Below are 27,603 nucleotides of genomic sequence, written 5' to 3'. Positions count from 1 at the left end.
CGCTTATATATAGTAACTGATAGTGTTCACGAGACAATACAAGCACACGATGATAGCGATGAAGGCTCATTTAATGTAGTTCTGTATACTACAGCATGTTGATAACGAACACGAGCAAGTATGAAGGTTTATCATAGGTGGTGGAGGAAAAGGTTATCTTCCAATCCCACGTGTGGCTTTTGAGCACTTCTCGACTGATGCCAAAAGCGATTAACAGCCATGTGTGTGTATTCAGCTGCGCATTGCATTGTCCAACAATTGGGTGGATGGTACATACAATCAGGGACATATAGTGGGTTGCATAATGAACCCACAGCTTGACAAACAGTTAAAATAAAGATTTCTTCGGTGTGGTTTTGACATTTGTCCAAGTGAGACATTACCCTCATCCACAGCAAGCTAATTAATTGTGGGTATTCTTCCGTGTGGTGAGTGCATTACACGTGTGTGTGTGCGCGCGCGCCCGCACTTGTGTTTTGGCTTAATGTGATATGTGAACAATACTTTGCCCAATGTGTTAAGATTTCAACATGCATGGTTTATAAAGTATAATGTCGATTTCCTTTTACAGTAAGGATAAACTTAAATGTAAAGACTATCAATTATAATTAGGCAAGAAAACTTTATTTTTACTACGATTACAACCATACTCAGTATACGTTGGTATTGACTGGAATATTAGCATCCAATTTAAATATGTTGCCCGACAAATTTTAACACAATGTAAATGGTTTTAAAAAATTATGTACACTTTTTTTTATTTTTTAACTCTATATGTATGTATGGCCAAATTTTGTAATCGATTTTCACCCACTTCCCATGCTCCTAGAGGTATGTAATTTTCACGATTTACTCTTTCCCTGTGGCAATGCAATATTAAATCATTGCCAGCAGGCCACAGGTAGTAAAATAATTTGATTTGCTTTTAATTTTGTACGTCGAGTTAGGGGAGATATGAAAGTGCTGTTCTGGAACTAGTAATTAACTATATAGGTTATAGCTGCTAATTCAGCATATAAGAAGGGAATACAGTCGCAGATGAAAAACGAAAAAAATCGATAAGCCCAGGCATACAAAACTATTTATGTGTATGTATGTTCTCGTGCGTGTCACACAATAAACAATAGATGCATAAAGCGTGTAAAATAGAATGCTGCGACTGGCAGGTAGCCGGATGTTACAAACCAACCCTTACATTTGCGACGAGAGAGAGGGTTGGGGACACGGGGGAACCGCAACGAAAAAAAAGGGGGAAAAAAAAACGCCTGCAAAAGAAGAGGGCAAAAACATCAGGAGACCGAAGCCGAGAAGCGTTTGCGATAGGAAGAACACCGTAATGACGATTGGCAAAAAACAAATTCAAAAAGACTAAAAATATAAAATAAAATAAGTAAAAATTATTTTTAATTTTAAATTCATCGAATAGGGCAAAATAAATTTTTTCCTTATAGGTCTCATGATAATTGTAATTATGACGGGCACGCTTGGAACTTTTTTTTACTCCGGGGCCACTCACACTTTTATATTTTAAGCTATATATATATAGAAAATCTCGAGACCTAAGGAAACAAAATTATTTTTATCCTTTTCAGTATATTTCAAATAAAAGCGTGTATGTCTCTCTCTTTTTAAAGTTTAGTTTATTTTCGAATACTTAATGTTCAATGAACCTTATTCAGGCTCCTTTTTTTACGTTACATTTTTGTGCAAATTTGTCTTAGAAATAAATATTTAGTTTAAATGAATTTTCAGACAAGCGCACTGCCAGTCCAAGACTGGAGCCATTGTCATACAGAGCATCTGGAGTATTACCAAACATACAGGTCTTGGAAATAAGTTTTATGTACTTTTCTGATTGTCGTCCGTGTGTACGCCCCGCAGGTTTAGCTGCTGATGTATTATGTGTAGAATGTACAGCAGGTGTAGGGAGAGCGTTTACGAGGGTCGCCGGCTGACAGCGGTACCGTGTTATAGCCGAAGGGAGGTCAGCAAGGAGCCACGGCAACATGGCCAGCGCGTACAGAGGATGGCTGACCGTGGCGGGAGGCGTCCTAATACACCTGACCCTTGGCACTCTCTATACATTTGGTGAGTGAAAACATTGGTTACATTGCTTTGATATCAACTTGCGAGCACTTTTTAATGAATTTGTTGGAGAAGTTTTCGTGTTTCGTAGCTGAAGTAGCAGCATGCTTCAACCGAGTACTGTCACCACGAACTTGTATTATACACGTCCTTCTGTCGCTGCATTATAGTACTGACAGTAGATTGCAGCGAAGACTTCGTGAGTTGTAAATGTAAGGCCTTCGAAGTAGCTGGTAAAATATTAGATTTTGCAAGAGGAATTTTGGAAAGCATATATCTTAAAATAATTTAATTTAAAAGAATTTAATCTTAAAAGAAAATTCGTCCAAAACAATCATTGCTGAAGGCAAACATAAGTGATCATTGTTGGTTAGTCTTATCGGACACTGCTCACCTGCTGACACAGCTACCACTATGCAGCCTAGCACACAATTATCAGCCAAATGTTAGAGCATCGGAAAAGCGAAATAATTACTTTATCTAGAATTACAAGATATATATCGACAGTACAGACTTTAAATAAAAACGGTCTATTCCTGCTTTTGACTTCTGACCCACACGTTAGCATAAAAGATTTTATATACAGATATTTTCGCCGAAAATATACATTGATTATTGTGTCAAATCTTATATGTAGGAAGTGTATAATTTTTATTGTTTCATCTGTCATGTATTGCTTCGATCATTTATCACTCTGAGACGTTCAGAACCTTCGGTGATCGAGAGAGTTACGATAGTGAACCATATGTTGACTTTTGTCATCGGTGTCCACGTTCAACTTATATGCCAAATATGCATGATGAAATGCTTGCGCAAAAGCTCTGTTGCACTGTTAGACAATGTACCTATTGGAGAGCAAAGATACTCAGCTATGATCGAGTGTGTGTGGGTCAAACCCCATGCTAAACTCTTGCCCCCTATCTTTTTTTATGGGGCGGCCACCTGTATCCTGCGCCACTGATACCGGTGTTCTCATTAGCATCTCCCTATTTCTCGCAATTATCTAAAAATAAACAAGCAGACGATCATCTCGCACACTACCTTATAAAATTCCCCCAGGTGTTGTCATTGCTGTTAGCATGTACAGCTGACGCACAACACAGGACACGATCTACTTTACTATTCCATGTTTCGAATTGCAACAGCAAGAGCAAGAACTAATATCACCATTTATAAAGCACTGCTGCTTTGCAGCAATATTTGACACTCTTTCCTTGTTATTTCAGTTTACAAGCTGATGACTATATATGTTGACAATGGTGATGGTTTTTGGCTTTGCAGGATGATATTTATTTTTTATTCACCAGGTATCTAAAGGGAGACGTGCTGCTAATAAACTCTCATTATTATTTTTGACACTAGGAACAAAACATGATGGCTTAAAAAAGACAGTTTTCCTACATTCATGAGTTGAAATGTCCTTTTAATTTAAAAGTGTGCAGTTTTAAATTATAATTCTCCTTGACAAGTTATGTCATTGTTCAAACATTAAAGGTTGAATAGCACATTTTATTTTCCTCCTCTAATATTACATCCATGAGGTAGGGATGCAAAGGAAGGCAAAGGGGCTTAATTCATTGAGAATAAGAAGAAAGGCGAATTTTAAAATATGCAGCCACATGTGCTGACACAATTATATCCCAACTCCACCCCTCCCACTCTCTCTCACAAACACACACATGCACAAACTGCAACTGTTATACAGCATCATGAACCAGAGGAAATTGAGATCACTTACCCCCAAAATTATTTTTTAATACAACTTTATTAATCCACAAAGGTAGCTAGAGGTAGTGCTCATATACAGATAACTACATACATATATTAATTGACTACGGTGAATAAATTCTTTACTTATATGTGTGCACATATTTTGCATTTATTATTATTTACACAGCAATAGTAGGTACAGTTATGCACTGCATTAGGTCACCTTAGGCTAGCACAACATCAAGGCCTGTGTATTGCATGTGGAATGAATGAGTCACGGTAATGATTTGTTCAGCAAGCAAACGTTGCATATCTGCGGCCAGACCGCAAGAGTGAGAACATTGCCAGCACATGATCAGGAATAGTGAGAATATGGGATGCCTTCCTAAGGATTTGCTGATTACTTAAGACTTAAGTTTATAATTAATTTACTTAATGATACATACAACTTTTTTCCCAGGTAACCTCTCTCCTTACTTGACTTCTTACATCCGAAAGCACAGTTCCCCAGATCTTCAATACACAGACAGTGTATGGATCTTTGCTGTTACTGGCATGGGTCAGGGTACATCAATGTACTTTGGGGGTGTCCTTGAGCGACGGTTTGGGCCACGCATCACTGTCATCATTGGAGCTTGGTTTATGAGGTTGGCTTTAATGGATTACATTAAAAAAAAACAACTTTCAGATTTTGATGTTTACAGTTGTAAATGTAACATGAAAAACTCAGATTATGGATCTGAATTGGAGCTCTTAAAGATTGTATTTCTTATGTGCACAGTCATACAGCCTCTCATTACATAATGGTAACAGATCATTTTGTCATATAATAATGACTAATCTATTAAAGCAAGTCGGATATAAATACTAAAGAAATGTGTTACTTCTACCAAACCATTGCTCCCAATAATCCTGCACACTATCCTTCCCCACCAAAAAAAAACAAACAAAACAAAAACAGGGATGCAGTTGAGGACAAAGAATTGAAGTTCTTGCACAGAATTTATTTTTGAAAATGTGGATGGTGAAATTATGTAACGCTTTGTCCTTTCATTTATTGTTTTATCACAGTGAATTTTTTTTTATACAGAAACATTTAATATACATTTATGTATGAAAATTGGTTTGTACTGCTGCCATCTGTCAAGTATCACTTAGATTTTCTGTTGCAGTTTAGGGGTGCTTCTGACATACTTCACAGTGCAGTATTCTTTTGAGGCAGCTGTGGTGACCTATGGCCTTATGTTTGGCCTTGGAATTGGTGTGGCATATGCTGTTCCCATAGCCTGCGGAATGAGGGTACAGATTTTAATATTTGTGTGACCATTTTGATAAAATGAGAGCTATGGCTGCAAAATATATATTGGTATCTTTACAGCCCCCAAAACAACAACAATGTTTGGTGTTTTAACAAAAAATTTCTAAGCAAATGTAATGTTTTGTATAAGTTTTAGCTAGAAAAGTAGTGCCAGCATAAGATGTTTGATAAATTACACAATGGCAGAGGAGATGATAGTTATTTTTTAGCTCTCACAAAAATTCTTAGACAGAAGTAGCAGCATCTTCTATAGCAGTACACAAAATAAGCTTTCATGATGGTAATGCTAGTACAATCTGCTTTATGTATATGTTTTTTATTTATATAATTTATAGTTTTAAAAATATAAAGGTAGTCCTTTCAAAGGTATTAAAGATAGTTTTGGTTGTTTGGGGATTAAGGCATTAAATACCTCATCTAAAGACAGTGCCCTTGTAGCACTCTAGTAGTGTACTAAGTTATTTCAGGACTGTCCCTTTCTCACGCCTGCTGTGTACCTAATAGCCAGCCTTGAACTGTCCCACCAGTGGCTACTGGCTAACCCTAAATCTATTGTTAACCCGAAGTTATGAAGTCACCTGACCCACTTTGGAAGGCCATGACCAGACAGTTTGGGATGGGGGTGACCACTGCCATCATGGGGAGCAGGGAAAGGTTGAGCTGTATAATCAGGCCGTGGGAAAAGTGGGGGATGGTTGCCGGAATGTTCCAGAGGGATATAATAAGTAGCATGGCTTTAAAGTTGAAGGAGAGTTTTTGATTTGGAAGTGAGAGTGGAGAGAAGGCAGGCCAGGTGCCAAGTGAAACTCTGAATAAAAGTATATAATTTTTATTGTGTTCTTGTGCAACTAGCCCACCCATACATAGCCATCAGGGAAAGACGTGTTGGTTCAGTGCCTTTCCTTCCCCAACAATCTTAGGGATCAGGTATGCACTCAACAGCTTGGTCATCTGGTGGTAAGAATGCATACCACATGAGCATCAAAGTCCACCAGCATGTATGCCTCTCTTGGGTCCCAGGGTTCAAATGACTCATCTGCTTCCCTTCTATATATTACATTGGTGTTATATTTGTAGCTTTTTTCATCACAGTGGCTGCCAAAGAAAAAGGGGCTTGTCAGTGGGTGTGTCGTGGCTGGATTTGGAGCCGGAGCATTTATTTTTGACCAGGTTCAGACAGCTTTTATTAACCCAGACAACAAGGCACCCAATGAAACTATTGCTGGAGAAAAGTAAGCTCCACTGGGAAGTTAGTAATCAGATTAAAACTTGAAAAAAATTGTGTGGCATATTTGTTTTTATTTTTTTCTTTCTTGTAGAATGACAAAGAGCAGCAAGACAAGGACGAACAAAATTAAAGAAATAAAAGTGAATAAATGAAAGTTTCAGCAGTGATTGAACACATAACATACAGGACAGAGATTAAAGTGTATAGCTTACTCATTTGAAAGGTTCATTATTTCAGACAGGTTCAGGTTTCTAATGAATAAAACTGTATATACAACATATTATCAGATATGTACCTTTGTGGAACTGTGCAGGTATTTTTCTCAAGAGGATGTGCTAGAGAGGGTCCCCACTATTTTCCTCTTGCTAGGAGGCTGCTATGCTGCAATGCAGTTGCTAGGAGTTTTTGCTCCTTTCAAATCCTCCTCCAGATTATGTGAGTTGCATCATTCATTAGTTTTTAACTGCTTTTCATAGAACAACGATGCAAAGATTTGCTTTGTAGAAATATGACAAACTTAAATAGTGACATTCTCATCACAGTCAGATGTCACAGTTTGGTATGAGCCTAGAGGATTTTTCTATTTTAATTTACAGGTGTTCCCCTCCCTCCATTCTCTTAAAAGTAGAAGAGCATCTCATCACTACAATGCTAATAATCCTATTCCCAGTAAGAATTGAAGTGTGCATACAAATATCCAATATTTTACTCAAGTGACGTGTCATAGGAAAACATAAGTACTTGTGGACATGCACAGATAGAGAAAACTTTCCTGTTTCACAGTGTGTACAGAGAGAAATGTCTACAGACCTACACTAGCTTACATTGTGATTTGTATTACCTTTTTTTTTCAAATTTCACACTAATTTTTTAGATCATTTCTGCAGCATTCAGCCATAGTTTTGAAATAGCATTATGACAACATTCTGTAATTTAATAAACTTGTTCAGAAGCATTATACCTAAATGTTTTGCTATGAAATATGTACCTTTCCAGCTGGAGAGCTCATACATTTTGCTTCAACCAAATAATCAGGTATTTTACCCCACTTCTGCATGGATCTGTTTTGTCGATTGATAATGCCAAATACAAGCTTTTGAATGAAATATCTGCAATATATACTTCTTTTTCATTTCTGTGCAGATCTCTAGGGTTTTCTTAATCAAAGCTAGGAAACCATAAAATGAAATTTTGAGAAAACATTTAGAAAAAAGTTTTCACTATTTAAGCCTGTGTGTTCTGGAAATTTTGCTCTAACTTTAACAAGGCTTGCTTTTTTTTAATAACAGGAAAACACTCTGCTCAGGGATGTCTTAATGCTATTTGCTTTATGTATGAGTACAAAGCTTCTGAGTCATTCAAATGTATACGAGACTAATCCTGTAAAAAATATCAGTTAGCTAGTTGTCTGCTTAGTGGGAATTTTACTGTGTAAGAAAATTATGAAAAATATTTATTTTGCTTCTTCTTTTAGTCAAAATGTTTAACATTTAATTTACTGTAGGTAGTTATATTTATCATACTACCTATAGCTATATGCGCTATTTAGCAATGGGTGATGGATATATAATTTGTATGAGCAGTGAAAGATAACTCACTATTATTCCCCAAAAGTGTCAACCTTTTTTGGTTGTTGGGGACTGAGGTCTTAGAGACCACACTTTTCTTGGGGCCAGCTTTTTCTGTGAGGGTGATCAATGTACATCTCCTGTCCCTCTTGCTGCTTTACATTCACCAGCTTCATTCCCAACAGCTGGGTCTGCGATATGGGCATCAAAGGAGCATACCTGCAGATTCAGATGCTATTTGGCTATTCCCTTTTTGAAATAATTTTGGTTCTCTCAGGTAAATGAGAGATAAAGTAGTGATGGTAAAGAATGATAATGATGCTCAGTGTTTGTGCATGCATGGCTCTGTGTGTGTATGTCTATGTGCATGCATGTGTATTGAAGCTGCTTATATAATTATACATCATTAAAACTGAGTGCCTGCAAATTTCATTTGCTTTCAATTGCAAGACATGCAGTGTCAGACAAAAGTGCTAGATTATACTGAATTTTTATCCCACTTCAGTAAAAGAGAGAATCCCAACCTTTGTACCATGATTAATTATTGACCATTTCATGCTTTGATATTTCTATTGCTTTTTATGCTGGGAACAGAATCAGCCAGCAACAGTAGGAGTACAAGATACCAGCAGTCCAGGTGACTCCAAACACAGCAATGATCACACTGAGGATACAGCCTCTGTTGGCAGCAACAGTGACAATGACAGTGGGATATCATCCAGGTATCTTTGATCATCATCCCTGAAAACCAGACATTGACAAGTTATGAGCCGTAAATAGATATTTTTGAAAATTAATCTTTGGTGTTTAAGGTAGATGACACTGTGTACGAATATGTATTTCAGTTATTTTGTGATGACAAAAAGGCTTTCTGCAAAGTAGAACATCACAGATGATTTCTTGTGACAATGAAAATTATGACCAGTATTTTCTGTATGTACAGGACTATACAAGATGAAGAGACAGAAAGTATGCCTCCTCAAAGAATGTTAAAGACAAGAGCATTCTATACCTTGTGGTTCATCATGCTATTGAATGGACAAGGAGTCGTCTTTATATCATCCCTGTATAAGGTGAATAACCCCAAAGCTTCTTTTTTGGAGGAGGAGGTAGTGATTCTTTATAAATGCATCAGAACAATGCAAATGTACACAAGATGGCATACTTTCACACTCAGTCACAATAAAAATCCTACTTAAAAACCTTATTATTTCTGTTTTGTAAGTTGATGTTTCATTTGATTTTGCTAGTGATATTATGATGGGAAGATAAAACTGGGAACATTTTGTGAGTTACTATGCTTCCTGAATCTGTTAATCTCTGCACTGGCAGATCTTTTACAAAGCATTCCTTGGGTATTAGTATTGTTGTCCTGATGATTACCAATTTTCTTTGCTAAATATATTGCAGTCATGCACTGCATTATAAATCTTTATAAATTATAAATTATAAATCCACATAAACAATGCTGATCACAGACAGTGCCACATAAGGACATTTTGGTCAGTGTTTGATTACAGATGTACACTTTGATATCTGTACAAAAATAAAATTTATCTCCATCATTAAGCAACACTGGAATGCATTTGCTAACTGTTGGTTCTTATTTTTAAAGTAAAAGAAGAAAAGATACTTTTACAAAAGATCACAATTTTCTTTGTGTTTTTCTAGGATGGCTGTTAAACTCACAAACTGGAATTTAATGTATTCTTGTTCTAGGCATATGGACAAACATTTATAAGAAATGATTCCTATATGGCATGGGTAGGAGCTTTTGCAGCAGTATGCAATGGAGGTGGTCGCATTATTTGGGGTGCTGTTGCTGACAGATTCAGTTTCAAGGTGGGTTTGTGTGTGTGTATATGTGAGAGAGAGAATTCATGCACTTTATGTAAACACTTGGGGCAAATGGGTGGGATTAGAGTAAGGGTTTGGATTGGTGTTATTTAAAAGGCTAGTTTGTGTTAGGTTTAGCATGGAGGCTAAGGCATTGAAAATGCTGTTCGTAGGATCATTTTTTTCGTGTAAGATGGAGTCATTACATGATGACTAACATGACAGACAGTATTGTAAAAGGAGTTAAGATAGTGATTTGGGGATAGTACTTAGTGGAAAGACATTACATATCAGCAGACATTACATAATACTTCATGAGTATGTCCATCTTTTTTCCAGGAAATTGTGTGTGCAGACATTGTTTTACCTTTGAAGTTGTAGTCAGAAAGCAGTGGCAAAAAAAGTTATAGGGACACCTATATTTCTGCGCTTTGCCCTGGGGTAGTGATTCCTTTGTAGCTATGGCCCCTGGTAGTTACTGCATTTATCAGTGGAGTGAAACGTCCCATATTTGAGGCTTGTTTGGGATTGCATCATATAAGAATTTTTTTTATTTTGGACAGGTGGCTATGCTTTGCATGAGCTGCACCTTCACATCACTGATGCTGACGTTTGGCTTGACCAAGCTGGGTGCAGAGGCCATGTTCTTCATTTGGGTGTGTCTGCTCTTCTTTGGATTTTCTGGAACCTACTCACTCCTGCCTACTGCTACAGCTCGAGCATTTGGTCCCAAGTACTATAGTATGAACTATGGGATAGTTTTCACATCACAGGTGTGTTTATTAGAAAGGACAACTATGAGAAATGCATGTGCTTGGATGTTTGCCATAATCACTTTGTAAGTTTAATAATAAATATAAGCACATACTCACAATTTTGAGGAGCATGTTTTTCTTAAGAACAAAAATGAGTCGTGCAACTTATGAGGGACATAGGAACAAGCAAACAACATATGAATGATGGAAGGATAAACTACAGTACTGATGATGAAATACAAAACAAATACAAAAACAAAAACAAAAAACGTAAAGAGGATCCAAGTAGTAAGGACTGAGGGTATTGTGATTTTGAAAAAGATGATGAGCAGAGAAGTAACAGTAAGTGGAAAGAGGGGAGGGTGTGAAAAAGGACTAGCATTGTGATGACTGCTGTTAGGAGTAATGCATATTAAGGAAGAGGTGCTTGGTGATATTTGGATTTTTTTTTTCAACTACTGATTTTTATAATTATAGATGTTTGTGGATGTATTTATGGTTTCTAACTAGCTGGTATAACCTGCTTTGTCTGAATTGATTTATATCCCCAGCTTTTCTGGATAAGGTTTTATTGTCAACTCTTCTGAGTCAAGTTTAGTCCCTGCTAACTTGAGAGGGGCTACTGATGATGAATCAATCGTCTGTGTCACCAAAAAAAAAAAACCCCCAACAAATATAGTCTATATATTATCTCTTCATATTAGGTGCTTTTGATATATTTCAGATGCCAAATGATTCCAATATCAAACTGATGTCAGAAACTTATCACTGATTACAGATCATTTCAAATGCCACTGGTGCCTTATTAACTTCACAGCTAAAAGATCAGATTGGCTGGTTTGGCCTGTTCTACATGGTTGCTGGATTTTCATTTATGAGTGAGTTTTTGTTTGCTACTGTTACTTTCTTTACTCAAAGTCAAGTTAAATTGGTCATACCGCTAAGAGGAGAGAGTTTAGAATTGTATGTTGACCTCTTCGAGATGTTGGTGTTAAAAATTCTTGTGTTTGAAAAATGTAACCATTACATATTTAGCAAATTTACTTTAACAAACTTTGAAACCTATGTATATTGAATTTGTTTATTGCTGTTATTTATTTAAATGTATACGAGGCATTTTAAATGTTTAATTTGCTATTATTATTATTGATGTTAAAGTAAAGGAAAGGGTTCATTGAACAATATTTATTGACTATATCTCATCAAATCATGTTCATTATCTTTTTAGTGTTCGAACATTTAACTTAATTACACAGATATGTGAAACCCTTTTCTGTCTCAGGTTTCCTGTTGACTACAACATTTAATGTCAAAAATCCAGATGGACTTGATATATAATCAGACTATCAGATATAAATATATCATTGCTGTGTACAAGAGCTATATATCACATGTGTGCCACAGGTGGTGTCCTGGTGATGACAAAAATGTATGATGATATTAACAAATGATTTTGATGTAATACTCGGCTTGAGTTTCAGAAAATGTATGCAGCACAGCACAGCACTTTTTTTTTTTGTTTTTTTGGCTGTTGCTGGGACATTTATTGAATTAGCTGAAACATGTTGCAGCTATGCTGATTAGATACACTGTGGAAGTTACAGAGAATGTAATTACCACAAAGACTGTCAATCTTCTGCCTGCTGATGGGAAAGGCGGTAATTCAGCAGATATTTGCTTGTTCCTGTCACAGATGAAATACTGCACCCACCAAACCTTAAAAGATATGTGCAATAAAAAAAAAATTGTACACTATCCTATGTTTTATAACAAGATGTATAGCTTGTTACAGATGCAGCACAGCATAATTTTGAAAACATCTTTGTTGTCCTCTTCCATATGAACTTTCGTGAAAGTGAGAAAGAGTGTGTGTGTATGAGAATGTTGGAAGGGGGATGTTTATTTGATACAGAGTCCCAAATTTTTGGCATTAATATAGCCAGTTTTGTTCATAATGTTACAATAAAGATCTTAAACATGCTTTTTTTAAGCTAAGCAGACAATGTGGTTAAAAATGTCAAACTACTTCATAAATATTTCATTTGCTTAGAAGGGCTTGGTTTGGCATTTCAAATGTATTCACAGAGCTATTTTCTGGCTTTATCGAGTTCTGTTAAAATCAGTATTTGTTCTAGGTTTGTACAGACTTTATAATATTTTATAGATTATTTTAAAGATTTCAAAACTGCCAGTTTGTTGGCAGAACACAGGGAAGGCATTCTTGTTTTTCACATTTAAAAAGTTGCTCTGGCCCTCAGGATGTTGTCTAGTCATTAAAGGTGACCAATCACCTCCCTTATCCCGTGGCGAATGGCGGATCATGTCTTTACCAGCTTTTAAAATCCCCAGATGTCACTTTTTTAATCAAAACATTGCACAATCATGATTCTGTTGCTGTTTTTTCAGTCTAGATGTAAAAATATATATATGTTATTGGAGAATGAAGATACACAGAAGCTGCAGGAGCACATGAATTGTCTTATTATGGTATGCAAGTCCTACATACAAATTGGCACAGAAAAATCAGAGATCAGTGGAACATCAGGCATTTTGTAATTCAACATCAATGGCATGCATTGTCAGTCCACCAGCATATCCAACAGCAAAGAGTCAAATGGTTCAACCACTTGACCAGGTTGCCAGTCAACCATATAGCACTGAGCACATACACTTGAAGATGATTTGGCAACAGAGCAAAAGGACAGAGGCTGGATCAAGGGAGTTACATGGCCTGTCATCAAATTTTCACACGTCATCACCTGCTGTCTCCATCTCTCCACATAAATATCAAACTTGCCAGAGGACAATGAAGAAGAGGAGAGGCAGTATAGCCTGGTGGTTAGTGTGCTTGACTGCAGAGCAGGTCTCTTGTTGTAGACCTGCTCAGACCTGTGGCTGGATTAACTCACCATGCAACATCTGTGAAGGAATTAGTATTTGATATATTGGGGATGTGAATTTACGTTGGAAGGAGAAAGTTTTAATTCCACCTTTACATTCACTGCCAATCCAGCTTTTACCTTTACAAATATGTACAAAACACACACACAGTGCACTTCCCTTCCACAGGCTTGTTAAATGCATTTTAATATACTGCATAATCACTTGTTTCTGTAATATTATATAATGATTAAATTGTGGAACAGTATAACAAACTCAAGTTTTCTTGAACAGTTACACAATTGATACTTTTATACTTTTTGCATATCAAGAGGTAATCATCAGTTTTCTTTCAAATATTTTGAAAAACTTATTTTTACCTGGATTTTGGAGCTTATATATTATGGCCTTCACTTTTAAAACATTTTCACAATTAGAAGCATTTTATTTCAGGTGGTAATACAAATGCCATTTTGAGTCCAGTTACTAAAGCTTGTCTATAGTTACCGCTCTGTGACTAAACATTCTTGAACAATCATTTAATATACAGTCTAAATTGTTGAGCTCTAGCTGTAGCTCCACTTAAGAGAAATCAAACTGCTGTCTTTCAGATTATTTTTTTGCTTTCATGTGTACATACTGCAATATTTATAAAACAAACTTATTTTGTAAATTTTTTGAATAGGAAACTTTGAGTAAAAATATTTGAATGTGAGAAAGTTAAAAGAAGTTGATCTTTATTTATCTAATAAATTTAATGATGGAAAATTTGTGTTTTTGAGTTTGGTTTCTAAATTGAAAGCATGTCTGGACAAACAGACTAGTCTGCATATATAGATACAGATGCCTAAAATCCAATAGGTGTCTAGCGAAAACATGGAAAATGTTATCAAGTGCTGGTTTTTTTTATGCTAGTGATTTTACTAGCGATCTTTGATAGTTGATAATGTTGACATCTATCTTTGTGCAGCTAGCTACCTTTCTGCGAAAGCTCAACAGACAGAAGCCACATTAGATTTTAAATGTTTAAAACAAAGCTAAGAAAATGAAACCTGATAACAGACTGTATGGTTTGCGACTTACAATTTCAAAAATCTAGGAAAGACAATCTGATTATCAGAGCTTATTTTTTAAATTTATTCTTCAGCTTGGTGATGAAATGTTTAGGGGTGGTGACATCTGATTCCAGACTGGTAGTGTTGATCTGATTGTCTGGATGTTTCAAGAATGGCCTCTGACAATGGAGGTAATGTGGTATCATTGCTGCTAACAACTTGGATATGGTGTCAGAAATGCTCGTTTTCAGATACATGTATCTGGTTTGGTTTGACAGGCTAGAGTAAAAACAGCTAATGGTTGAATCACACCAACAAATCTGACTTACCAGGGCAAGACACAGAGGGGCCTATTAACTATATCATTCTAGACATAAACAACCACAGCAAAGGAGGGAAGTTATGGAAATTGTGCTTTGCCCTGCTGAATATGGTATGAGCATGTGTTTGAATTCATCAGCTGAAGAAGTGTACATCTAAGGTTACTGCATAGTTGGGAGTTTGGAGAAGGTTAAAAAAAGAGATACAAATATACCATTTTTCTTGAAACAAAACTGATGTCTAAACGAATGACGAGCAAAGTGGTGATATGTTCTAGTCATCCTATCTCACAGGCTGGTTGGTCTGGCAAGAAAATGCTTTTATCTAATAACGAACCTATACACGTTCGTGATCTAATGGAGATTTGGCCCTAATTAAGCGAGAACGATAGCGGAGAGGGGGAGGAAGCCAGAGTAGATGGAGACCCTCCACACACACACCAGGCCTGCAATCAGTGTCCGAGACGAGATCTGAACCCAAAAGGTTTTGATTCTCAGCTCAACAGTGACACGCGTGTTTTAATCATTAAACTACTGTGTCTACTCTGGCTCTGATGCGTCTTCCTTTAAGCAAAAGGCAGTGTACGGTAACTGTCTTTCCAAATAATTGTTTCATCCCGTAAAACGGTTTATCTGTTATCAAGAATACCCGATTCGACTAAGCCTTTACCTGAATTAAATCAGTACATATGTTTAAACATGATACCAATCCGTGAATTTTTTGCGAAATCTGCTGACAAAAGAGTAGTAGTAAGAATTTAAATGGATCGAGTGTCAACAAAACAGACTAGAAAAAAGTGCTTGGTTACGCCTGACAATATGAAGATAGGAAGAGATGACAAAGAATAACATGCAAGAAAGATATTGTACAGGAATTTTTTTATCGCCACACCGAGGAATACCATGCAGTTATGACCAAAATGAATATGCAGACTCATACCCGTAAATAACTAGTTTCTGAAGCCTCGTAGTGTGAGCACTTCCTGTCACGTGAGCCTTACGCAGATGGGAATCGAATTTCGTACGTAAACAGGTTACAGGTAAAGTTCAGTTTTGTCATTGGCAGCAGAGAGCATACACAGAAAAACAACTGTGACAGCCACCAAAGTTATCATCCAATTCAACATGAGCCAGTTTCCAGGTAAGCATTTTCATGAATATATTGATATTCTGCACTAGATGGGCATTAAATGTGGGCAGGAACAAAATTTTTCCCAGGAAAATAATCAGTACCACTTTCGTCTGACGCATTTAATTGAAAACTGAAAACAGTCTTTGCTATAAGAGAATGTCATTTTTTTTAAACCAGAAAAATGTAAACAAAGAAAGATTTACTAAGTGAAAATAGTAAATCCAACAGGGTTCAGGTGAATGAAATATTTCCATATTTATCTGCGATAGAAATGTAACGAAGTTTTTGTTGTTATTGTTGTTGTGTTTTGTTTTGTTTTTTTGCCACTGCCAGATGCTTTGTTATAAATGCTTGGAAATGTTTCTAAAATATTTTTGATTTTTTTTAAATAAGGAAAACACGAAACTGGCAGTGATGCTGTCCCAAAGTACCTTATTAAATTGATTATTAATAAATACTACTTTTTTTTTTAACACCATATAGGAAGAATAGCTTTACATGCAAGAAAAATATATCAACCCACTCACTTGGAAATTTTGGCATGCAGCCATTACTAATAATTATGCTAAGTTTGTAAAATTTTAACAACCTTGTCAGAGTCAAATTATTATCGCCATTCTGACTTTTTATGAGAGCTATTCACCTGTAGTTTATATGACATGCATGAGATTTCAGTGCAAGTCACACAAAAGGTTTTACAATACTTTGTTATGCTGTACATGACATATTTCTCATTTGAAGTACATTTCTATGTTTCGTAAACTTCTTTAATGACTGATTTCTTGAAATTGACATGGATAACTCACATGTCTTGGAAATATCTCACCAGCAAATAACTGAGGTTTTGCAATGGCAGGTTATTACCCAGGCTATCAAAGTTACCCAGGGTATCCAGTCTACCCTGGTTATCCAGTCTACTCTCAAACTCCAATGATGCCAGCTGGAAGCGTATATCCTTCCAATGGAGGCTTTGTCTATTCCAGCATGTCAATGACTCCAGCCCAACCCATGATGATGTATCCCCAGGTACCAATGCCTGCCACTGTTGTCATGATGCCAGATTCGCGAGTATGGCCACCAAAGATGATGAACATTGCTGCACATGAAAAGAGTGGTGATGATCTTGATAACAAAAAGACAGTTGCCATTGATGAGAAATCAAAGACAACCATCAGTGTGACTGAGGTAAGTGTTGCTAAACTGAGCAATTTAAAGAAAAAACTCCTTCTCAATTACTTGCTATCTTTATGCACTGCACAATGATTCAGTTAGACAATAAATTTGGCATTTTTGTTTTTGCTTTCTGTACAATTTGTACTATATCACCATGGTAAGCACCTGTACAGTGAGGGTTGGCTGTCCTGGATTCAGATCTTAACTTGGGCATGCTGTTCTTTCTTTGTATGTGACAATTCTTATGGGTCTGGCTGCTTTGCTGTGATATAGCCTTAGTTGCTGGCTCGGCTTTATATGCCATATAAAAGATGTTGAGTCTATTTTTGAGTTCAGAGAGCAAGAAAATGGCTACTGGGAAAAGCAGACAAGCAGCTGTAAAATCTTTTTTTTTCTTTTGTACAGAGCACTCAGACCAGACAGGACCTCATCCCAGGGGCTAGTGGTGCAGCTGTGGGGATCACAGGAGCAGTTGGGATGAACACCGCAACTTATAATCCCTATGGCCCCTACTACCAGTACTGTTACCAGTATAAGAATTATTAGGACCATTTTTATTGAAGGTCAATGTCCTCCTGGACTAGAAGGTACTAAATGTTAAATAAAATAGTTTCACTAAAGACCTGCAGATATGGATCATTTTATGGAGGAAGTGTGTGAAATAAAATACATGTTCTCAATAGCATGCCACAAGCAGAAAGGGGGAGTGATGGAGAAACAAAAGGGAGGTGTTTGTACAGATTCCAATTTATGTATTTTGATCCAGGTGTTTTATTCCCTACTGCTGCCAGCCTTTATCTGCAGTCAACACAAGAAAAAGAACGTATGTTTTGAAAGGGGTATAACTGATTTATATTGAGTTTTGACCTGAAAATCAGGTAGAAGAAATTGTTAAAACTTAACATGCAGGTATGCCTTCATTTTTATGTTTATAAGTGCCTTCCTTTCTTCCTCCTTCGGTCCAACTGCAATAGAGCCAGTAGCTGAAAATTTTGAATACAGTCAGAATGTAGAGAGGTTGGACAAAACTGGATTTCTGACCAGAAGTTTCTTTAAAGGGTATTTTAAAGGTTTTAAGCTTTGTGGATTTTACTGTTTGCTTCTGGATGATGCAGCAGCCCTATAGCTTAAACTTTGACTGCCAGACACAGTTGCTTGTGATTTTTCAGCCTGGTTTGTTGAAAACCTATTTTGCTATTTTTAGGCAGAGTAGCAAAACATTCAAAGACTTGGTAAGGCTGTATAATGCTCTGAAGTGGCAATGAGCAGTTGAGAATACTGCTGATGTAGGGGATACTTAAGTATACCCTGGAAGGTTTGGTTCTACATTTAGTGCCATGCATTGCTCTTAGACTTTGCAGATATTCTAACAGCATGATGCTGACCAGCTGAATGTGTTGATGCAGATTTAGCATAGTTGCTGATTCCATGGATTTAAATGCATTATAAATGTTACTTTTACTGAAGTTGGTCATGGGGAAAATAGTTACAATTTTTGCAGTAACACATTGATTAGCACAATGGACAAGAAGCTTATATTTTTATTATATTGTGGCCTTCTTTGTGAATATTCTATAGATCAGTTGTTGTTTTGGAAAAAAAAAGGTTGAAGGTCATTGTTTAAGTCATTGTTTATTGTGGAGTTCACCTCGTGCTTTCCGAAACCTTAGACTGTTAATGACATTATACCACATTCACTTACAATACATTTTCTGTTTTAACATTTGTCTCCAATCTTGATCCATTTTATACTCCCACAAATAGTCGAGTCATTATGTAAGTGCAGGTATGAATGATGTGAAACAAGTAAATAGGAGTGGGTGGATGGAAAGAGACTGTTGAATTAGAGCACTATGCATCGTTGGGGAAACAACTTTTTTCACCAGTCGAATAGATGTGAAATGTCTGAAACTTGACTTTGGAGATTTATGAACTCTGTCGGGTTTGTGTGTGTCTCTTTTAAACAGTTTTTATGAATGTCTGAATGGAAGAAGTTCATATCTTGTGGATCTGCAAGAAAGTTCTTATATTTGCACCCGAAGGGAATAAACTTTGTTGAATCTCCTAGTTGCTTTGAGTTGATAAAAAGTGAGACTGAAAGAGCTGTTTTTAAAGCTGAGAGCATGAGCAGGCTGCAAGGCCCTGTTACAAGTGTTACTGTTAACCGTATTCAGGATAGTCTACCTTTATAAATTTCAATCCCAATGTTTCTAAATGAATTGTTTTGGTTTTTTAAAAATTTATTTATCATTTTATTTATTTGCTATTTGGAAAATTAGTACATTAAAGCATTGTTAATTTGTGTGATTCCACAGAATTTTTTTTTTTACTTAAAATGTACTTATTTTCTATGGCAAAATGTTTCCTTGTAACTTTTGTTCTGATTTGAACACTTTTTGCAGCATCAAACATTGTCATCCTCAATGGGGATCAAGGGCTGTGGACATGAATTGTAAAGGATTCTAGAACGTTAGGTTTAGAAGCCCCTCTCGCTGGATGATGGTGGACACAACTACTTCTCTCCCACTTTATTTTCTGACTGGCCATGTCACCTGTGTTCTTTTCTGATAACCTCTATGTTTATCTCCATCTTTGCTATAGTGCTGTGTTATTGATGAATACGAATAGTTTATTTTGTTAGGCCTTTGGGCCATTCAAAAGGATTGTCATGCAACATGTCACAATAGATACATAGTGTTATTAGCGTAGAATAGCATCTCTTTTCTTTGCCGCTAAATATAAAAACTTGGCAAGATTGGACAGTATTGTTTCATTACTTGTTGACATAAGCATCTGCAGTTTGGAATTATTTGGTCTAGTGTAGTACATTGTCGGAATGAAATTTTTTCTCAGATCTTTCAGGCATGGACAACATAGTATAAAATGGAACTCATCCTCTTCATCAATTTGACACATAGGGCATATTTTACTTACATTATTGTCAGAATATCTTAAAGTATGTGTCATTATATCTGAAATACCAAATCGAATTCTCACTAATGCATTTCTGATGAAACTATTAACATCTAAACTCAAATACATCTCTCTGTGAGTCACAGATTTAATTGACTTATAGAAACTATACCTTTCACTGCTATTGATTATAAAATCCCATTCTTGCCAGTGACAATCAATCGTGTTATTGATGATTTATGATGTGTGTGTTTTCGGTGAAAGTACCATTACCTTTTCTACACCCCTGCCATTTGTATTCTGAAAAGTTGCTATCCAATTCATTTTATGTATATAGTTCAATTCTATAGGTACAGAATGAATTTTGTTCTTATACCTTGTGCTGTGAGATTTTCATTTATTTCGCTCCCTTCAAAATTTCTTGTGTGTTCTAATGTTCAAATGAGACTGTAAATAGCACCTTTTTTGGCCGATAAAGACAGGTCCTATTAACGAGGAATTGTGAAGCTCACTCAAAGATGGCAAAAGGTTTTTGAACTAAAGTGGCAAATATATCATGGATTAATCTATGTATGAAAAAAAAATCGCATCTTTTCCGACACCCCAGTCCAGTGAGTGTAAAGCTCTTAAGTTCTTATTCCAGTTGAAATATTAAATGCTGAGCCACACTAGTTGAAACCATCCCATTATTTGTTTTTAATGCCGTGTCAGCAACTAGGGCTATATCATGGCAACAAAAGTAATTTTAACTTTAAAAGTTAAGGGACAAAACCTCCCAAGTAATATAACCATAACATTCTTTAAAATGTCAACAAGAAGTAAACAAAATGTAAACGAGTGAATGAAGCGTAGAAAAGAGTGGTGGAGCCAAAAAAGGCCACCAACAAACCAAAAATCAAAAGAAAACTATCAGGACATAAAATTTCTTAAAAATGATGATAAAGTCCTATTCTCCTTAAAAAATGGAAAGACTGCTGCCAGTGGGACGGACCTGAACAAAGAAAACAGAATTTTCTGTAAAAAACTGTCAACGGGTAGTCCGGAGCTCAGGACAAACAATCATAATATGTATCACACTAAAACTTCCCTTACACCATGGACAGACAGGTGGTGGTTCACCTCGTATGAGGTGTCCTTGCGTGGCATAGGTGTGTCCTAACTCTAGCAAGGACTACCTCCTCCCGCCTCACAGGTTGGCACGAAGGTAGGCGGTCGGAAAGACGGAAGTATTTTGGCCCAGACTGTCCCAGTGGCGTTGCCATAGTGCCCAATTTTGTGTGCTTTTCGTTTACTATGTGTAGGATAACTAAGGATTTCCCGTACGAGGAAAAGCGATATTCTCCATATGTAGCATTATTGTGACGATGCCGATGTTAGGCTTTTAGGAAATATTACTGTGGTTACGCGCCTTAGACCCTGCTTTAACAGAATGTATTTTCGTGTGCCCTCCTACACACTCACTCAAGTCAGCCCGTTTTGCATAAATATTATTACTTGCAGAGAAATATTCAAATATAACTTTTATGTGTCCTGTAGTGTTTCATATTTTATTGATGGGTACGAATGTTCGGAGCAGTGTCAAAAAGACTTAGTAGAATCCTTCGCCTGTCGTTTAATACAGACATCTGCACAGTAAGAGCTCACCATTTCTTTTACAGATGACAAGAACATCTCAGAGACTGGTTGTGTATGCTTCTAGCTTATTATTTAATTTTTTAATGTTGAAAGTTCGCGCAGCAAAGTTACCGTCCTCTTCTGTCGACATGTCGGATAACTGTGAGCAATAATATGGAGTTGTGGTTCCTAATAGTCCACGATGTGACACAAATACTTTGATGAATGCTAAGCACATCATTTTTGGGGAGGAGGTCTAACTCAGTTATTGCATTGCTCAATTATTATTCTCTTGCTTTATTTTCTTTGTACAGTGGTTCAATTAAGATCAACGACATGCTGAAATCAGCTGTAACAAGTTTACTTTTGAGGTGCCAGACAATGGTTCTTCAAACATCTCCCGTCATGGCATGCGAAAGATGGCTTCATGACGACAGTAGGCATGGATCCAAATCAGAGCCTCCTGGAAACAGAAGCATGAACAAAGCACCATGCACTTTAACTGAGGATGCTGAGCAGGATGTTTTGCAGAGAGCTAGAATCTTGAAGGTAAAAGGAGTCATAAATTAGCATGTTGTAATTTTGATACAACTTTATTTTCACCCTGGAGAAGTGTTTATATGTTCAGCTTCCTTAGTATGCAAACCATGTAAAACTGTGACATTATAACCATCAAAAGATTAGTATTTATAAAAGTTCAATGTTTAATCTTGAAAAGGTAACCAAAAAATTCACTTGAGCATAAATCTATGCCTAACCTCCACACACGCACATATTTCAGGGATCGCAGGGTATTACCTATCCTTACAAGTCCTTTATATAATTTATATTTGCCATGCGCCCTTTACAATTCCTCACACACGCCCTTACATTTTCTCTGTGACCCTTTCAAGTTTATATTGATAAAATATTACCACAGATTTCTTTTTCATGCCTCTTATAAATCCACAAATTTATTTTCGGAGTTGACTTTGGGGCAAAATACAGAGGATTCTTCACCTCACCGCTGTTCTAATCACACAACTGCCAAGTCTTGTTCACAACGACAACTTTTGTTTCGCAAGATTTTAGTCTTGACAGATGACCACATTTCATGTTTTCTTGACGATTCAAGAAATGCCAGGGAAGTGTTCTTTTCAGGAGAATTGGAAGAAAAATATAATGGTTAAAAAGAAATGGTTGATAAAAGACTCTAAAGATAAACATTGTGCACGATGTGCTGCCTGTCACTTAGGTCCTTAGAAATGCATGAAAGGTCCTTATAAGGTCCTCACTTGGCACCATCCCTATCCCTGGGAACCCTGATTTTTGTCAAACCTTGTTTAGGAGTGTTATGGACATGGATATAAAAGTTTTTCATCCTGCCTGTCAATGACTTTAGTGCTCTCAGCCTTAACTACAATGGGAGTCACCTGGGATTCTGCTGGCCTCCGTCATCACCTGACATTTGTACATTACACTGAGGATTTTCATTCTCCCATGAGTCTTCACATTCACCTTTCTCATATTCAAGTGATGCAGCATTGATTTTTTTACCTTTGTCAAGCTAGATAGTTGAGTGATATGTTTATAGTATAAAGCAGACCTGGGCAAAGGCCGGATCCGGCCTGCCTCCTGTCTCTGACCGGCCCACCCGCTGGCCCTCCCGCCAGTATATATACAGTATTGGGTAAAACTGAGTTAACTATACCAATTTCTCATGAGGCCCCTTGGGAAAATTAATTGCCCACCCCTGGTATAAAGGTTGGTACCATCAACTTAATTGTTTGTACATTTCTTGTCTTTTCTTTTTATTTTAAACTGTTATTTCTCTTCAGGGACTGGGACAGTCAGAGATTTCAGTTGACTTGCTGATGATGGTGGACTCAAAACCAGCAGAGAAAGTTGGCCGTCTCCTGGCAGAGAGAAAGAAAATGATCAAGTTCCTCTGTAAAGTGCTGGGCTGCTCTGAACCCGAGCTGGAGGCTCTAAAACAAAAGAACAAACATCTGAAGAAAGTTTACTCACGCAGCGTAAAGGACCTGGAGGAAAAAGTGAGGTTTCTGCAACAATATTCCATTAGCAACAGAGACTTGAGGGATGCACCAGAGATACTAAACACCAGAATGTCAGTACTTGAAGCCCGCATGGTCATGCTTCATAAATTGAAGGAAGAAGGAAAGCTTCACTTTGAGAAGTGGCCGTTGAATACAATAGCTGCTACACAAAGCATTTTTAATTCTCGAGTTAAGCAAGCCTTAGAGAATCAGCGTGAGATAGATGGTTCAGCTTTAAGTTACGCTTCTATTGCCAAGTGCTTAGGTGTGACAGAGAAGGACATTTGCGATGTAAGCATCAACATCCCGAACCGGTTTCCCTCCGTAGCATACAATAAAATCAGGTACCTTCTCGACCAAGGCCTGCATCGCCATGACATCTTGAACCATATCTATGTCCTAAAGCACCCCATGAGCAAACTTAAAGTGGCCTTCAAAAGATGTCATGAGATAGGCTTTACCCAGCCACCCATCAACATGGTCCTGAGTTTCATTCGCTCTGCCCGGTTGCCCCAGTCTTCTGGTTCTATAGCCCGCAATCACTGGTATCTCTGCACTCTTCTTGGTGTGACAAAATCCCAGCTTCCACACAAGGAGTCATGCAGACCTGTGTGGTCAGCTGACAGACTGGTCATCAAGCGTAATTATGACTTTTTAACATCTAACGGCTTTGGAAAGGAGGATATTCTAAGTTGCATCACTATTCTGGCTCATGATAGTAACATCCTTCAGGAGTATTATCAAAAGCTGTGGCAACGACCTGATGTAAAACCTTTTGCAGGGCTTGAGGTATGGCAAGTCAGGAAACGTGTGCTAAACCTCTTGCAATATGTGCTGGAGAAGGACATGAACTTTCACTCTGTGGCATTTAATGCATATGTTGAGCTTGGTGATGAAGGACACATAAAAGATGGCATTAGTGAGATTGAAACAGATCATGTTTAAATGAGCATTTCTTTGTTTAATGCTTAGCTGAATCATGGTGACAAGCAGAGGTGTCTTAAAATGATGTTGATGCTTTAAGTTTTTTTTAATACTCAATAATATTTGATCCTGTATGGCAGAGAACGATTGCATTCCAAAGCTGACTCATTTCTTCACAAGATCTGACCCTTTAGATTCCTTAGAAGCAATCAAACCCTGATTTGTTTTAACTAAATCTCATGCAGGTAAAAAAGGAGTTCCCTTAGCAAGAGGAAGCATATCTGCATATTTAACTTAGAAGAACTCAAGAAGCCTTTAAAATTTTTAAGTGTGAAGTTTAAGGCTGTCTGTTAAGCACAGCATAGGATATTATACACCTGTAAATAAAATTTAAAAAAGCAGCTTTCTCAGATGATGCAGCTTAAAAATCTCAGAATGAGACAGTGATGTCTAGGCATTAAGATATGCTCCAGGAACAAAGCATGCTTCTGAAATGTTTTCATAAGTATTAATTATTAATGTTATTTCTCGGTTCATGGATTCTAAACATTTTTCCAGAGGCACATTTTTAATTAGAACTGGTCCTTTCTTCTGTTTTCATTTGTGTGCATGTGTTTTTTGTCCCTGTCCATGTTAGATCAGTGCCTAAAATTTTTAATGTCAATGGTATTACTTTGCTACGCTGGATTTCTGCACCCTATAATAAGTTTGGTTTGCTTTTGTCTGATTTACTCTGTTATCTATTTGAGCTTTTATTTCTTTACTCAATCTTGAGGGGCCTGCTGACACTATGGTTTTGTTTTGTTTCTCCTTTGGAATTATTGTAACTGGGAAACTTAGCTGGGGGTGGAGGTGGATCTGTTTGTGCCTCTAAGTCCTACTGACATCTTCAGTGGAAATGTTGTGGCCTGAGCAGGTCACCTATCTACGGAGAAATTGACACTTATTCAGCGCAGTCTCCATGATAGTCCCAGAAGTTAATCCATATGCTGTACAGTAGGTTTATGTCGAACTTACATCAAAAGGTCGTCCACGTCCACGAAAAGAAGCTCCCGTGGGCCCGGCTTCTCGTGCCGGGGGTAAACACCCAACCTCTCTCCTTGTGTAGTGAGGATGAGGTGAGAAGAGATTGCGTGAAAAAGAATGTTGAGGGGGCCTGATCCCGTTTTCTTGCAGTGGAGGGCGCAGAGCCGGCTCACCCGCTCTCGTCCTTTTCGCAATAGCGAACGGTTTAAAAAATATACAAACTTTTCTGCTGTCAAACATCTGCTCTATGGACAATTTCTTGTCCAGTGATGCAAATCAGAAAGCGTCTGAGGCCCTGCGCCGATGGGACGGAAAACAGTTTGTCATGATCAAAGCATGATTGATTGGAAAACAAATTGACAGTAAAATTACAGCTGGCCCATCTGCACCTTAGCTTTTGTGTGTGTGTGTTGTCGCAACTCATATCGCTACCCGTTATCTCTGCCTCAAAGCATTAAAGGTACGCGTGTGGCAAAACATTCCAGACACTGGTCCAGAGGAAGAAATAGAACTGCTGCCGAACTTACATTCTACTTCTGAAAAACACCATGGTTCGCCTATACCTCTCAGTGTCTCTTGCCCACCAGTAAATATACTATATATACAGTATTGGGTAAAACTGAGTTAACTATATTAGTCCGGCCCTCTAGAACCATCCCAGTTTCTCATCCGGCCCTCTAGAACCATTCCAGTTTCTCATCCGGCCCCTTGGGAAAATTAATTGCCCACCCCTGGTCTAGAACAATCTTACCGATACTATGTTTTAGTGGTTTTCACGACTAGATGAAGTTCATTTAAAACTCTGGTGTTCCAGAAGTGCTTAAGGACATTAACATCTATTATGACCGACAACAATTACCCTGCACGGTCAAGATGATGAACATGCTCTATGAGCTTCACATCAAGCCACGCACCTGAACCGGCACTGTCTTAACTGTGAAGTGCATAGATGACCATATCTTCGTTTAGTTTGACCTTACTACGACCTGTGTGACCTGACAGCATCCTGCTCCACGCTTCACCACGCAAACAGACAAGTCATCAAGGATGCAAATATAATGATTTGTTTACCGCTCTCACCTGTACACATACATAATTCAACGCACATATGATTCTCTGATTCTTGGCCCAATTCGTGATAAACATTAATCCCAAAGGTAAAATAGACTTGCATACACCCTTTTCAGTATCAAAATAAACTTTCCTAAAAGTATCAAGACACTGTACACTTCTGTAGAAATATGATGACTTCCTAGACATCCGTGGAAGAATGACGATCTGGGGGGTACAACATGGGGGAGGGGGGTTGACCACACAGTTATGACCGTTATGACGTTAGTTGGAGAAGACCAGCAATCAATTAGTCATCAGCATAAGTCCTTGACTGGTAGATGGAGTACATGAATAGAGACGGCAGCTGACAAAGCCCGCCACTCACGCCTGTCTTGGGCACGAGTGAGTATGCCCTGCACATGACAACCAGTCCATTACGCTCCACAACTGACCATCAACAGCTAGAAATATTAAGGAAGATCGGCACAACGATGATGATATGGGAAGGCGTGCGAATTAAGTTGGCTCGTTTTATTTTTATTTATTTTTTTGTTACGGAGGTCTTCAGAAGATGCAAAGTAACATCTTCCTCTATGACACCACAAAGATGATGAAGATATCACAAAGATGTATCTTCAAGTGTCATTTTATACTGACCGCTCTCCTCCTGCACCCAGGTAGACCTATGAACTCTCAAGCTGCTCAACATGAAAGTTCTTGAATGGTCAGAGTTGCAAAACTCTCATCCAAGTGCCGCTCTTTACAGACCTAAAGCGCTTTGGACATTCTTTTGAATGCGTGAGCATTCATTTCTCTCAAACAAACCGCTTTACAGGCATACACAACTGGCACTGTAGAAATAGCTAGGAAGATACTGAATACTGATATATGTAACAGCTACAGCAAGCAATCGAGGGGTTAAAAAACATCCAACAAAGGAATGGTTAATTGGTCCACTAATACTTTTCTAAATTAAT

General features: G+C 37.5%; 3 protein-coding genes across 5 annotated transcripts; all 3 read left to right on the top strand.

Annotated features, from left to right (window-relative positions):
• Positions 1-314: 314 nt before the first annotated feature.
• On the top strand, positions 315-14,148 carry LOC112554856 (uncharacterized MFS-type transporter YhjX-like). Its single transcript, XM_025222911.1, is given in 14 exon segments — positions 315-428; positions 1,975-2,088; positions 4,256-4,442; positions 4,968-5,094; positions 6,206-6,345; positions 6,655-6,745; positions 6,747-6,776; positions 7,338-7,376; positions 8,504-8,631; positions 8,853-8,982; positions 9,629-9,751; positions 10,309-10,518; positions 11,279-11,378; positions 11,783-14,148. Coding segments are annotated over 13 exon segments (1,443 nt in total). The 5' UTR covers positions 315-428; positions 1,975-2,006; the 3' UTR covers positions 11,839-14,148.
• Positions 14,149-15,736: 1,588 nt separating this feature from the next.
• LOC112554860 lies at positions 15,737-19,125 on the top strand. Its single transcript, XM_025222922.1, has 3 exons — positions 15,737-15,896; positions 16,744-17,072; positions 17,466-19,125. The coding sequence occupies exons 1-3, from the start codon at positions 15,881-15,883 to the stop codon at positions 17,604-17,606; spliced, it is 486 nt and encodes a 161-aa protein (XP_025078707.1). The 5' UTR covers positions 15,737-15,880; the 3' UTR covers positions 17,607-19,125.
• A 1,889-nt stretch (positions 19,126-21,014) lies between these two features.
• On the top strand, positions 21,015-26,106 carry LOC112555736. 3 transcript variants are annotated; one of them, XM_025224231.1, is made up of 3 exons: positions 21,015-21,177; positions 21,902-22,136; positions 23,405-26,106. In XM_025224231.1, the coding sequence occupies exons 2-3, from the start codon at positions 21,924-21,926 to the stop codon at positions 24,566-24,568; spliced, it is 1,377 nt and encodes a 458-aa protein (XP_025080016.1). In that variant the 5' UTR covers positions 21,015-21,177; positions 21,902-21,923; the 3' UTR covers positions 24,569-26,106. The 3 variants fall into 3 exon arrangements, with proteins under 3 accessions (XP_025080016.1, XP_025080015.1, XP_025080014.1); XM_025224230.1 differs by lacking the exon at positions 21,015-21,177 and adding an exon at positions 21,523-21,660; XM_025224229.1 differs by lacking the exon at positions 21,015-21,177 and having other exon boundaries at positions 21,705-22,136; positions 23,405-26,105.
• The last annotated feature ends 1,497 nt before the right edge of the window (positions 26,107-27,603 follow it).

This window comes from Pomacea canaliculata, linkage group LG14, assembly GCF_003073045.1.
Source record: "Pomacea canaliculata isolate SZHN2017 linkage group LG14, ASM307304v1, whole genome shotgun sequence".
In the NCBI taxonomy this organism is placed as follows: domain Eukaryota; kingdom Metazoa; phylum Mollusca; class Gastropoda; order Architaenioglossa; family Ampullariidae; genus Pomacea; species Pomacea canaliculata.
The sequence above is the reverse complement of the archived record's forward strand: the minus strand, read 5'-3'. Positions and strand labels throughout refer to the sequence as shown.